We start from the raw sequence: 14,499 nt of genomic DNA, 5'->3' as shown, positions 1-14,499 counted from the left end.
CAACCCCCCCACAATGCAATATGCCTAATTAAACTAATAACCCCTATATCCGCCATCAAACCCACACCGCAATAAACCTATTAAAGTATTAACCTCTAATCCACCAATAACCGACAACCTATTAAATCTATTAACCCCTAAACCACCAAAGCCCACAACGCAAACTACCTATTAAAACTATTAACCCCTAAACCGCCAACCCCCACAATACATATAAATAATTACATTACTAAGCCCCCTAACCTAACACCCCCTAAATGAACCTAAATTACAAAATACTAAAGTTTCTAACTATTAAAATAAAAAAACCTAACATTACTTTAAAAATAAAAATAAATAAGTTAAAATGAATCTAAAATTGGTTGTTGTTTGGACGGACGCTACACTGTGACTCAGTTTTATTAGGTAGTTTGTGATGTTGGGGTTGGTGGATTTAGGGGTTAATACTTTTTTTTTAGTTGCGGTGTGGGTTTGATGGCTGATATAGGTGTTAATACACTTTATTAGTTATTGCGGTGTGGGATTGTGGATGACATGTAGCTAGATATTGCGCATGCGTAAGGTGCTAGTTTATTTTTGCAGGCAGTTTTCGGGAGTTAAGGTGCTCCCATACTCAGCGCAAGGCTTGCTGCGGCTGCCTTTGTGTGGCAAGGTGAAAATGGAGTAACATTTCTCCATTTTCGCCACGTAAGTCTTTTAAGTCTTTGCGCTGAATAATGGATACCGATTTGCAACGCGGTCCCATGTTAGCTTATGGGAGTAAAAATTGCGGGCGATGGGTGAAGTATACGTGTCGCATTTATATCCGGCGCTGTATATTGGATACCAAAACCACGTAAAAACCGGCATCGCCGGTTTTTGCGGGCGACGTTGCATATGTAATGGGCCCCTGTATGCTAATACATGTTAATATTTGTTTCCTTTTCTTCCTCTGAAGTATATAACAAGTAATAAATACATGTTCATTATGTTGTTAATGGGGTATACTGCAAGTGGACATAATTTAGAATTTAATATTCATTTTAGCCTCTTACACTAGTTTATCTGATATCTACAATATATATTTATAAACAAATGCACACACACACACACACACACACACACATATATATATATATATATATATATATATATATATATACATACACACATATATATATATATATATACACACACACATATATATATATATACACACACACACACACACACATATATATACACACACACATATATATATATATATATATATATATATATATATATATATATATATATATATATATATATATATATATATATGGTATATATGCACACACACATACCACCCAGCTAAACATACCACCCAGCTAAACTAATGGTATACAGGTATAAGGTGTCCTATGGCAAATCGTTTGCAATTCATGCCTGCAGTAGATGATGAAAGAGAAGCAGTTATGGAAACATGAGCCCATTCTGTCTGTGCACAGTATTTACTATGGATTAAAAGTGTCAGCACTAAAGGGCAGAGAGAACCTTTATTAGGGTAAAGGATATAGGCTGTTCATTGCTGCTCTCACGCACCACGTCTCTTTGCTGTGCCTTGTTTCTCCCTGTACTTCTGCTGCTAGTCTGAAGTTGTGTTCTGGTGAGTTCAGGCAGCATGTGGGGGGGGGGGTGTAGAGGGTGAGAGTCTAAATACAGCTACAGATTGTGCTGGAGCTGACCTCGTCATGTGTAGTCTCTCCACCCTTCTGCCTTCCCTCTTTCCCCTCTTTCCTTTTTATGTGCATCCTTTTCTTTTCCCTTGCTCATCTCTCTCCTCCCTTTTCTCCAGTCCTTGTTTCCCTCCCTCTCCTGCTTCCATGCTTGGCCCATTTATATTCTTCTCTAGAACTCTGTACCTATCCATTGACCTTGAGGCATGCTAGGAACCCTTCCTATTTTTGTCTGCAGACTGATGTTGTAGGCTAGAAAAAATGTTGCAGGGGGTCTGTAGCTGTAAATCGGTGAGTTGCTGTGTTTTTCTGTTGTTTGGTACCATTGCATGTCTATATGTCAGTGTCTTTGAGCTCTCAGCACAAACACTACACAGACTTTTTTGTCAGTTAGGAAGAATGTCATTGCAGTGCTTTATAGGGAGATGGTAGGGGGGGCTGGCATGAGGCCCTTTTAGGCAGTAATGGATGGCTGGCAGTGTTCTCTTGTGTTTAATAAATAGGGTACAACTTATTTACTTACAGCTTTGTTGAGGTACAATGAAATGTATGAGATGCCAGAAGGCAACCTGTAACTATTATATGACATTCTGCTATATATATAGTAACTTTATTCTTCAAGAACTTTTTGAGGAGCCAGGTACAAATGCATTAAAACAGACATTTTCTGTTACAGATTTAAAAATGAGTTTGCCAAAAAATCTTTCTATCCTGCTGCGCTTTTGCAATGCTTAAGGGAGCAATTGTTTTTGTTTGTTAGTCTTTTATCTCCTGAATGGGCAAAAAAAGTTTACTAAAATGAAAGGAGGATAGACTGTGTAGGAAGATAATATTTTATATTGCTAAAGGGCCCTTATAGTGAAACAAATTACATGCTCTCATTTGTAAGAGCATCTCATTTTATCACTAGTGACACTGCAACCCAATCTGTTCGACTCTTGCTAAGGGTTTAAACACATGAAAGTTTGTGTTTTGTTATTTAATAAGGGAAATGGCTCCTTTTTATGCTTGAGTTAAATTTGGTTGCTGTTGCCAGGTGCTCAGATGGAGAATCAGTGCTATAAAACACCTGTTTTGCTGTATTGTAATGGAGTTTTGCCAATCTGAGAGTGACAAAACAGCATGTTTTATACAGAATATGCACACTATACTCTGCACATGCGTTTTTAGCATGTTTATTCTGCCTAAGGCGTCTATTTAACAAGGTCTGGCGGAACTGATCCGACAGTGCAGATCAGGTCTGCCAGACCTCGCTGAATACGGAGAGCAATACGCTCTCCGTATTCAGCATTGCACCAGCAGCTCACAAGAGCTGATGGTGCAACGCCGCCCCCTGCAGACTCGCGGCCAATAGGCCGCCAGCAGGGGATGTCAATCAACCCGATATGAGATCGGGTTGAATTGTGGCGATGTCTGTCTGCCTGCTCAGAGCAGGCGGACAGGTTATGGATCAGCGGTCTTTGTGACCGCTGCTTCATAACTGCTGTTTCTGGCGAGCCTGCACAAGCTCCATTCGGAGCTTGATAGATAGGCCCCCATGTGTAAAAAAAAGCATATTTTTGTATTATATTATATTTGTAATTTGGTATTGTTTTAAAGGGACACTAAAGCCAAAATGTAACTTTTATGATACAGTTTTAAGAGGTTTTTCAATGTACTTCCATCATCAAATTGTACACAGTATTTTATATGCACCCTTTCTGAGGCACCAGATCCTACTGATCATGTGCAAGAGTTCATAGTGTGTATGTATATGAGTCTGTGATTGGCTGATGGCTGTCACATGATACAGGGGCTGGCAAAATTAAGTAAATTTTGAAATTTAGCAAAAGAAAATCTACTGTTCATTTAAAATTTAGAGTAAGTGTTATTACATTGTCTTTTTATTATGCACTTGTTGATTATGTAATTCTACTCTATTTAATGGTCCTTTAGCTAATTCATGCTGCAACTGCTTCTGTTGAAATTGTATACCACTCGAACCAAGTCATTGTCATTGTCAAATGCTAATATCAGATTAACCTTATTAACTTAACCCCTTAAGGACATAGCTTCAGTAAGGACATAGCTTCAGTTTGCTCAATTGTTCCATGAATTAATAATTCTGTCACTGGTTATAAAGTGGTTAAAGGGAACTAAATGTAGAATTATGTAACGTTAACCTTGTGATACCTGTAAAAAAATAAATCATATTAAAGATTTAAACCCGCAAAACTTTACTTTACCGTCGTCCGCTTCTGCTCTTCTGTTTTTTTTAAAAGACGCGTCAGGGACACGCTGTCTTATCATAGCACGCCCGAACGTGCCATTAAACTACATGTGGTGGGCCAATCATAAGAGCTATCTGTGTTTAGCTATTTATCAGTATTGTATTGCTGCTCCTGAGCATATCTAGGTATGCTTTAAACAAAATTATACAAAGAGAACAATGTCAATTTGATCATACAATTAATTTAAAAAATATATTAAAGTTGCACTTTCTATCTGAACCGTGAAAGTTAAAAATGTACTATATTAGGTTACACGGACCTCCTTTTAGGTATGGGGGGAAGGGTGCAAAGGCAAACATTTGTCTGCCTATTAAATTATTATTTTTTGCAATCCTTTTTAAGAGACATATCGGCTAGATTTAGAGTTGGGAGGTAGCCGTGAAAACCAGCGTTAGAGGCTCCTAACGCTGGTTTTTACCGCCCTCTGGTATTTGGAGTCAGTCAGGAAAGGGTCTAACGCTCACTTTGCAGCCGCGACTTTTCCATACCGCAGATCCCCTTACGTCAATTGCGTATCCTATCTTTTCAATGGGATCTTTCTAACGCCGGTATTTAGAGTCGTGGCTGAAGTGAGCGTTAGAAATCTAACGACAAAACTCCAGCCGCAGAAAAAAAACAGGAGTTAAGAGCTTTCTGGGCTAACGCCGGTTTATAAAGCTCTTAACTACTGTGCTCTAAAGTACACTAACACCCATAAACTACCTATGTACCCCTAAATCGAGGCCCCCCCCCCACATCGCTGCCACTCTATTAAAATTTTTAACCCCTAATCTGTCGCTCCGTACACCGCCGCCAGCTAAGTTATCCCTATGTACCCCTAATCTGCTTCCCCTAATACCGCTGACACCTATATTATATTTATTAACCCCTAATCTGCCCCCCCCCAACGTCGCCACCACCTACCTACACTTATTAACCCCTAATCTGCCGAGCGCACATCACCGCTACTATAATAAAGTTATTAACCCCTAATCCGCCTCACTCCCGCCTCAATAACCCTATAATAAATAGTATTAACCCCTAATCTGCCCTCCCTAACATCGCCGACACCTAACTTCAAGCATTAACCCCTAATCTGCCGACCGGAGCTCACCGCTATTCTAATACATTTTTTAACCCCTAAAGCTAATTCTAACCCTAACCCTAACACCCCCCTAAGTTAAATATAATTTAAATCTAACTAAATAAATTAACTCTTATTAAATAAATTATTCCTATTTAAAGCTAAATACTTACCTGTAAAATAAACCCTAATATAGCTACAATATAAATTATAATTATATTGCTGCTATTTTAGGATTAATATTTATTTTACAGGCAACTTTGTAATTATTTTAACCAGGTACAATAGCTATTAAATAGTTAATAACTATTTAATAGTTACCAAGTTAAAATAATTACAAAATTACCTGTAAAAAAATCCTAACCTAAGTTACAATTAAACCTAACACTACACTATCAATAAATAAATTAAATAAAATACCTACAATTACCTACAATTAAACCTAACACTACACTATCAATAAATTAATTAAATACAATACCTACAAATAAATACATTTAAATAAACTAACTAAAGTACAAAAAATAAAAAAGAACTAAGTTACAAAAAATAAAAAAATATTTACAAACATTAGAAAATTATTACAACAATTTTAAACTAATTACACCTACTCTAAGCCCCCTAATAAAATAACAAAGCCCCCCAAAATAAAAAAATGCCCTACCCTATTCTAAATTTAAAAAGTTCAAAGCTCTTTTACCTTACCAGCCCTCAAAAGGGCCCTTTGTGGGGCATGCCCCAAAGAATTCAGCTCTTTTGCCTGTAAAAGAAAAATACAACCCCCCCAACATTAAAACCCACCACCCACATACCCCTAATCTAACCCAAACCCCCCTTAAATAAACCTAACACTACCCCCCTGAAGATCATCCTACCTTGTCTTCACCACACCGGGTATCACACCGATCCGTCCTGGCTCTGAAGTCTTCATCCAAGCCCAAGCAGGGGCTGGCGATCCATAATCCGGCTGAAGTCTTCTATCAAGCGTCGGCTGAAGAGGTCCAGAAGAGGCTCCAAAGTCTTCATCCTATCCGGGAAGAAGAGGCGATCCGGACCGGCAACCATCTTGATCCAAGCGGCATCTTCTATCTTCATCCGATGACGAACGGCTCCATCCTGAAGACCTCCAGCGCGGGTCTATCATCTTCTTCCGACGTCCAACTGAAGAATGAAGGTTCCTTTAAGGGACGTCATCCAAGATGGCGTCCCTCAAATTCCGATTGGCTGATAGGATTCTATCAGCCAATCGGAATTAAGGTACATACCCTGGCATAATTTATTATTTCTTGGCCATTTTTCAGAGAATATGAATGATAACACAAAAACTTTTCTTGCACTCATGGTTAGTGTTTGGCTGAAGCCATTTATTATCAATAAACTGTGTTTACTCTTTTTAAATCATAATGACAATAGAAACTACCCAAATTACCCAAAATTTTACATACCCTAGTGATTTTTGCCTGATAACATGCACACAACTTGACACAAAGGGATTTGAATGGCTATTAAAGGTAACCATCCTCACCTATAATCTGTTTGCTTGTAATTAGTGTGTGTGTGTTTTAAAGGTCAATGAGTTTCTGGACTCCTGACAGACCCTTGCATCTTTCATCCAGTGCTGCACTAACGATTTTGGATTCTGAGTAATGGGGAAAGCAAAAGAATTGCGTAAAAGGTAGTTGAACTGTATAAAACAGGAAAGGGATATAAAAAGATATCCACGGAATTGAGAACGCCAATCAGCAGTGTTCAAACTCTAATCAAGAAGTGGAAAATGAGGGGTTCCGTTAAAACCAAACCATGGCCAGGTAGACCAACTAAAATTTCAGCCACAACTGCCAGGAAAATTGTTTAGGATGCAAAGAAAAACCCACAAATAACTTCAGGTGAAATACAGGACTCTCTGAAAACATATGGTGTGGCTGTTTTAAGATGCACAATAAAGAGGCACTTGAAGAAAGATGGGCTGCATGATCGAGTCGTCAGAAGAAGCCATTACTACGCAAATGCCACAAAGTATCCCGCTTACAATACGCCAAACAGCACAGAGACAAGCCTCAAACCTTCTGGCACAAAGTCATTTGGAATAATGAGTCCAAAATTGAGCTTTTTGGCCACAACCATAAAGGCTACATTTGGAGAGGAGTCAACAAGGCCTATGATGAAAGGTACACCATTCCTACTGTGAAACACGGAGGTGGATCACTGTTGTTTTGGGGATGTGTGTGCTACAAAGGCACAGGGAATTTGGTCAGAATTGAATGCAGTATGTTATCAAAAAATACTGGAGGAAAATTTGCATTCATCAGCCCGGAAGCTGCGCATGGGTCGTACGTGGACATTCCAACATGACAATGATCCTAAACACAAGGCCAAGTCGACCTGTCATTGGCTACAGCAGAATAAAGTGAAGGTTCTGGAGTGGCCATCTCAGTCTCCTGACCTCAATATCATTGAGCCACTCTGGGGAGATCTCAAATGTGCAGTTTACCATCTGAGAAGATAAAGAGCCTCATCCGAAAATACCACAAAAGACTTCAAGCTGTCATTGATGTTAAAGGGGGCAATACACGGTATTAAGAACTGGGGTATGTAAACTTTTGATCAGGGTCATTTGGGTAGTTTCTGTTGTCATTATGATTTAAAAAGAGTAAACACAGTTGATTGATAATAAATGGCTTCAGCCAAACACAAACCATGAGTGAAAGAAAAGTTTTTGTGTTTTCATTCATATTCTCTGAAAAATGGCCAAGAAATCATAAATTCTGATATGGTATGTAAACTTATGAGCACAACTGTATGTGTGGAGGAAGAAAGGCACTGTACACCAACACAACAAAACCTCAGCCCAACTATAAAGCATGGTGGAAGGAGCACAATGGTTTGGGGCTCCTTTGCTGACTCAGGGCCTGTATGTCTTGCATACACTGAGGGAACAATTAATTCAAACAACAAGACAATGACCCAAGGAGAAAGAAATGGTCCAAAATCTATGCTTGACATTGTGCACGTCTTATAAGAAGCTATAGGAATTGTTTGGTAGAGGTTTTTGCTGCTAAAGGAGTATCTACAACTTACTAAATTTAGGGTTTATTTAGTTTTTCCAGCTTTTAATGTGAATGATTACTCAACATCCTCAATAACAATTTGAAAAGTATTACTGTTTGTTTGTTATTAGTTTATACAGGTTGTGTTTGTCTATAACTGTGACTGAGATGATCAGACAACATTCCGTAAATAATTGATGTGCATCAAGGCATTGCAATCATTTAAACACACTCTCTGTAATAATTTAGTCAAAAATCAAATCACTGAATTAACTGAAACCCTGTTTTTTGTGAAGTTTTTTAAAAAAAATTACAAGAGCTAAAAATATTACAGTTTTATAAACTAAAGGTTTCCACAAAGCTACATGTCAGTGGTGGAGCAGGTTATTTTTTATCGTTTATTTATTAAAACATTTCCTTTTTAAATCTCTTTTCTCCCCATTTTCCTGGCTATAGCAAAAGACGTAAGAAAGAACTGAGAAACAAATATATGGCCATTGAGAGCTTTAAAGGGACATGAAACCCATATTTTTTATTTAATGATTCAGACAGAGCCTGTCATTGTAAACAACTTTGCAATTTACTAATATTATAACATTTCCTTTAATTGCTTGGAGCAGTAATACACTACCGTGAGCTAGCTGAGCACATCAGGTACGCCAATGACAAGTGGCATATATGTGCAGTCACCAATCAGCAGCTAGCTCCCATTGCGGCTCCTGAGCCCTAGATCTTTCAACAAGGTATACCAATAGAACAAAACAAATTAGACAATAGAAGTCAATTTTAAAGTTATTAAAAACTGTATTTTGTATCTGAATTGTGAAAGAAAAAATAATCAGGTTTTACGTTCCTTTAAGAACTGAGGGGTGCTATAATATTGATTGGAGATGCTTAGCTAGAACTGCCACTAACTTCCCTAACATGTATATTCTCAGTTGATCTCCATCTAAAACACTTTCCTAAAATGTAAACATGTGAGGTGAATAAAAAAAAGTTAATAGGGAAATTGTCAATCCAAATGATGACATGGAAGTATCTCTAACGTCTGATTAGAGTTTTACTTTTAGTCTCTACTGTTCAGCATTCACGTTTTAATGCTTTCTTAGTTACAAACTGATCTGTTATAACACACAGAGTATTCACTTTCTAGATGCAGGAGAGTGTAAGGCATAAGCTTTATAAGCTTTATACAGCTTAGCTTCAATAAGTAAAATTTCACTCTGATTTGTGTACATAAAGCAACACTGGGGGGCCGAATTATCTAAAGACCGCTGCTCCATAACTTGTCCGCCTGCTCTGAGGCTGCGGACATCAATCCTCCCAATCCTATACGATCGGGCTGATTGACACCCCCTGCTAGTGGCCGATTAGTCATGAATCTGCGGCATTGCACAGCTGTCGGCATTTATCGATATGCGGAAGACATGCAGTGGCGATTCTAGACAAATTTTACTGAACAGAATTAATTTTCCCAGTTCAAAATAGAAGGCTGTTGCTCTAACCAACAAATAATGATTCTGATTCCTTATTCCTTTTCTGCAGCCCCTTCCAAGGATTCACCTGCTCACCGTGGGAAGCCTGCTGAGCTGCTAAGTCCCATTACTTCAGATGATGAGTATCTGAGTCCCCAAGAAGATCTAAGTGAGCCTACGACACCCCAGCACAGAATGGCCAGCAAAGCCCTTCCCCAGCAAAGTGCTGCTTTCAAGGCCCCACCCTCTTTCAAGGTCAGAGCCAAAGTTAGGTCATTGCATTGAGAAGGGGTCACTTGGTGCAGCATATATACCATTACATTATTCATGAAAAGATTTATGGCGGCACAAAACTGTTGTATAAAACATAAAATTGTTGTATCTGCAAACTCACTGGCATGGAGATAAACTTTTTGGTGGATTTTGTTGAACATTATATTGTAATACAGGTGTCTCTCCTAGAATTTTAGATCATCTGGCCCTATGTGTGAAGTCTCATTTTCCTAAAGTAAACATCTAAATAGATTTTGCATCTCAATACTAGACTTTTTCTCTGTGTCAAAAAGTCAAGTTATACGGCTTCTACTATGAAGCCATGTTTTCACTCACATTAATATTCCTACAAATTCCACCATAGTTCTTTTGTATAGGCCACAGTTGTGTAATGGAATACACATTATGGGGCCTATTTAAGAAAGTGCGAGCAGACATGATTCGATATTGCGGATCATGTCCGGTGCACATCGATAAATGCTGACAGTAAACACTGTCGGCATTTGTCATTGCACCAGCAGTTATTGTGAACTGATGGTGCAAAGCCACCCCCTGCAGATTTGCGACCAATAGGCCGCTAGCAGGGGGTGTCAATCAACCTGATCATATTCGATTGGGTTGATTTCCGGCGATGTCTGTCCGCCGCCTCAGAGCAGGTGGACAGGTTATGGAGCAGCGGTCTTTAGACCGCTGCTTCATAACTTGTGTTTCTGGCGAGCTTGAAGGCTCGCCCGAAACACAGGGCATCAAGCTCCATATGGAGCTTCATAAATATGCCCCTATATATCCAAAATGTGTGTAACTTAAGCCAATATGCCCAGTGTTAAGAACCAATATAAAATTAGAATGTCTCTTGGAGTGTATAAAGTTTTACAGTGTCTATTCTCTGTTGAGCACCAAGTGTGTATTCCCTTTCTATTCAGTAGTACTCATGTAAGGTTGGATACTATATTTCTTTCATGTAATTGGCAAGAGTCCATGAGTTAGTGACGTATGGGATATACAATCCTACCAGGAGGGGCAAAGTTTCCCAAACCTCAAAATGCCTATAAATACACCCCTCACCACACCCACAATTCAATTTTACAAACTTTGCCTCCCTATGGAGGTGGTGAAGTAAGTTTGTGCTTGATTTTCTTCTGTGATATGCACTTCTCAGCATTTTGAAGCCTGATTCCTCTCAGAGTACAGTGAATGTCAGAGGGATGTGAAGGGAGTATCACCTATTGAATTCTATGGTTTTCCTCGCAGGAAATCTTTTCATAGGTTCTCTGTTATCGGTCGTAGAGATTCATCTCCTACCTCCCTTTTCAGATCGACGATATACTCTCATATTCCATTACCTTTACTGATAACTGTTTCAGTACTGCTTTGGTTATCTGCTATATGTAGATGGGTGTCTTTCGGTAAGTATGTTTTCATTACTTAAGACACTCTCAGCTATGGTTTGGCACTTTATGTATTAATGTAAAGTTCTAAATATATGTATTGTACTTATATTTGCCATGAGTCAGGTTTATGAATATTTTCCTTTTGCAGTTTCAAAATTGGGAAAAACATATTTAGGAAGTAATTTTTTCTTACCTGGGGTATAGTCTTTACTTCAAAATTGACTGTTTTCATTAATTTTCGCAAACAATATTAGGCTCGCGAGGCTGCAAAATGCTGATATTTATTGCGTCATTCTTGATGCGAGAAAGTTTTTGGCGCAAAGATACGTTCGGTGATGCATATTTGTCATTTCCGGCGTCTTAATTGACGCCAGGTTTCCTTGCACAAGGTTATGTCTGCCATGACGCGAGTTGCGTCATTTCCAGATGTTGTTAGCACCCAAAAATTTCATTTCGCGTTGTGCGTCATACTTGGTGCGAAATAATTTAATTATTAAACCCCACTTCCGATATGCCTCTTGCCTTTTTCTATTCTCAGAGGGCTATGCTGTTTGCATTTTTTTCCCATTCCTGAAACTGCCATATAAGGAAATTGATAATTTTGCTTTATATGTTGTTTTTTCTCTTACATTTGCAAGATGTCTCAATCTGATCCTGCCTCAGAAACCACTGTTGGATCCCTGCTGCCTGATAACAATTCTACCAAAGATAAGTGTATCTGTTGTAAATTAGCGGAGATTATATCTCCAGCTGTAGTATGTAACAGTTGTCATGATAAGCTTTTACATGCAGAAAATGTATCCATCAGTACTAGTACAATGCCTGTTGTTCCTTCAACATCTAATGTACATGATATTCCTGTGAATATAAAAGATTTTATTTCGGATGTGTTTCAGAAGGCTTTGTCTGCTATTCCGCCTTCTAATAAACGTAAAAGGTCTTTTAAAACTTCTCATAAAGTTGATGAAATTTTAAATGACCGACAATATACTGAATTATCCTCCTCTGATGAGGATCTATCTGATTCAGAAGATTCTACCTCAGATATTGACACTGACAAATCTACTTATCTCTTTACTATGGAGTATATTTGTTCCTTGTTAAAGAGGTGTTGATTACTCTGGATATTGAGGAAACTAGTCCTCTTGATACTAAAACTAGTAAACATTTAAATTCTGTTTATAAACCTCCTGTGGTTACTCCAGAGGTTTTTCCAGTTCCTGATGCTATTTCTGATATGATTTCAAAGGAATGGAATAGGCCTGGTACTTCTTTTATTCCTTCCTCTAGATTTAAAAAGTTGTATCATTTGCCAGCAGTTAGATTGGAGTTTTGGGAAAAAATCCCCAAAGTTGATGGGGCTATTTCTACTCTTGCCAAACGTACTACTATTCCTATGGAAGATAGTACTTCTTTTAAGGACCCTTTAGATAGGAAACTTGAATCTTATCTAAGGAAAGCTTATTTATATTCTGGCTATCTTCTCAGGCCTGCCATTTCTATGGCTGATGTTGCAGCTGCATCAACTTTTTGGTGGAAAAGCTTGGCGCAACAGGAAACAGATCCTGATTTGTCTAGCATTGTTCGTTTGCTTCAACATGATAATCATTTTATCTGTGATGCTATTTTTGATATCATCAAAATTGATATTAAATATATGTCTTTAGCTATTTTAGCTAGAAGAGCTTTGTGGCTCAAATATTGGAATGCTGACATGGTATCTAAGTCTAGATTACTATCTCTTTCTTTCCAAGGTAGCAATTTATTTGGTTCTCAGTTGGATTCAATTATTTAAACTGTCACTGGGGGGAAGGGAGTTTTTTTACCTCAGGATAAAAGATCTAAGGGTAACTGTAAAGCTTCTAATCATTTTCGTTCTTTTCGACAGAATAAGGAACAGAAAGCCAATCCTTCCCCCAAAGAATCTGGTTCCAATTGGAAACCTTCTTCTAGTTGGAATAAATCCAAGCCTTTTAAGAAACCAAAGCCAGCCCCCAAGTCTGCATGATGGTGCAACCCTCATTCCAGCTCAGCTGGTGGGGGGCAGATTAAAAATTTTCCAAAACATTTGGGCAGATTCTGTCTAAAATCATTGGATTGAAGTATTGTCTCTCAAGGGTATTGAATAGGATTCAGAGTAAGACCTCCTGTGAGAAGATTTTTTCTCTCACGCATTCCAGCAAATCCAGTGAAGGCTCAGGCTTTTCTGAAGTGTGTTTCAGATCTAGAGCTTTCAGGGGTAATCATACCATTTTTGTTCAGGAACAGGGTCTGGGGTTTTATTCAAATCTATTCATTGTCCCAAAGAAAGAAAATTCATTCAGGCCAGTTCTGGATCTGAAAATTTTGAATCGTTTTGTAAGAGTGCCAACTTTCAAAATGGTGACTATAAGGACTATTCTGCAAGTTCATTATATGTCCACGACAGACTTACAGGATGCATATCTTCATATTCCGATTCATCCAGATCACTATCGGTTTCTGAGATTCTCTTTTCTAGACAAGCATTACCAATTTGTCACTCTTCCATTTGGCCTAGCGACAGCTCCAATAATTTTTTCAAAGATTCTCGGTGCTCTGCTCTCTGTAATCTGTTTCCTTATTTGGATGATATCTTGGTACTAGCTCAGTCTTTACATTCTGCCGAATCTCACACAAATCAACTAGTGTTGTTTCTTCAAAGACATGGTTGGAGGATCAATTTACCAAAACGTTCCTTGATTCCTAAGATAAGGGTCACCTTTTTAGGTTTCCAGATAGATTCAGTGTCCATGACTCTGTCTCTAACAGACATGAGACGAATAAAATTGGTTTCAGTTTGTCGGAATCTTCAGTCTCAATCATTCCCTTCAGTGACTATGTGCATGGAAGTTTTAGGTATCATGACTGCAGCATCGGACGCAATCCTCTTTGCTCGTTTTCATATGAGACATCTCCAGCTTTGGATGCTGAAACAATGGTGCAGGGATTATATAAAGATATCACAGTTAATATCCTTAAATCCCAATGTTTGACTCTCTCTGACTTGGTGGTTAGACCACCATTGTATAGTTCAAGGGGCCTCTTTTGTTCGTCCAACCTGGACTGTAATCACAACAGATGCAAGTCTTTCAGGTTGGGGAGCTGTCTGGGGATCTCTGACAACACAAGGGGTTTGGAAACCTCAAGAGGCGAGGTTACCAATCAATAATTTAGAACTCCATGTTATTTTCAGGGCTCTTCAGGTTTGGCCTCTGTTAAAGAGAGAACCATTCATTTGTTTTCAGACAGACAATATCACAAC

The 14,499-nt window shown here is 38.5% G+C and overlaps 1 protein-coding gene across 4 annotated transcripts in view; it reads left to right on the top strand.

Moving 5' to 3' along the window:
* The window catches only part of SPEG (striated muscle enriched protein kinase), a 649,794-nt gene that overhangs the window by 309,092 nt on the left and 326,203 nt on the right, over positions 1-14,499 (top strand). For 3 of the 4 annotated variants that reach the window (XM_053698167.1, XM_053698169.1, XM_053698170.1), the window contains exon 7: positions 9,623-9,807. In XM_053698167.1, coding sequence (XP_053554142.1) covers positions 9,623-9,807 — 185 coding nt within the window. Of the gene's footprint in view, positions 1-1,801; positions 1,989-9,622; positions 9,808-14,499 lie in introns of those variants that run through there. The other variant, XM_053698168.1, reaches the window with a different exon arrangement.

Source organism: Bombina bombina, chromosome 1, assembly GCF_027579735.1.
Source record: "Bombina bombina isolate aBomBom1 chromosome 1, aBomBom1.pri, whole genome shotgun sequence".
Lineage (NCBI taxonomy): Eukaryota > Metazoa > Chordata > Amphibia > Anura > Bombinatoridae > Bombina > Bombina bombina.
This window is presented reverse-complemented; position numbering and strand designations above follow the sequence as displayed.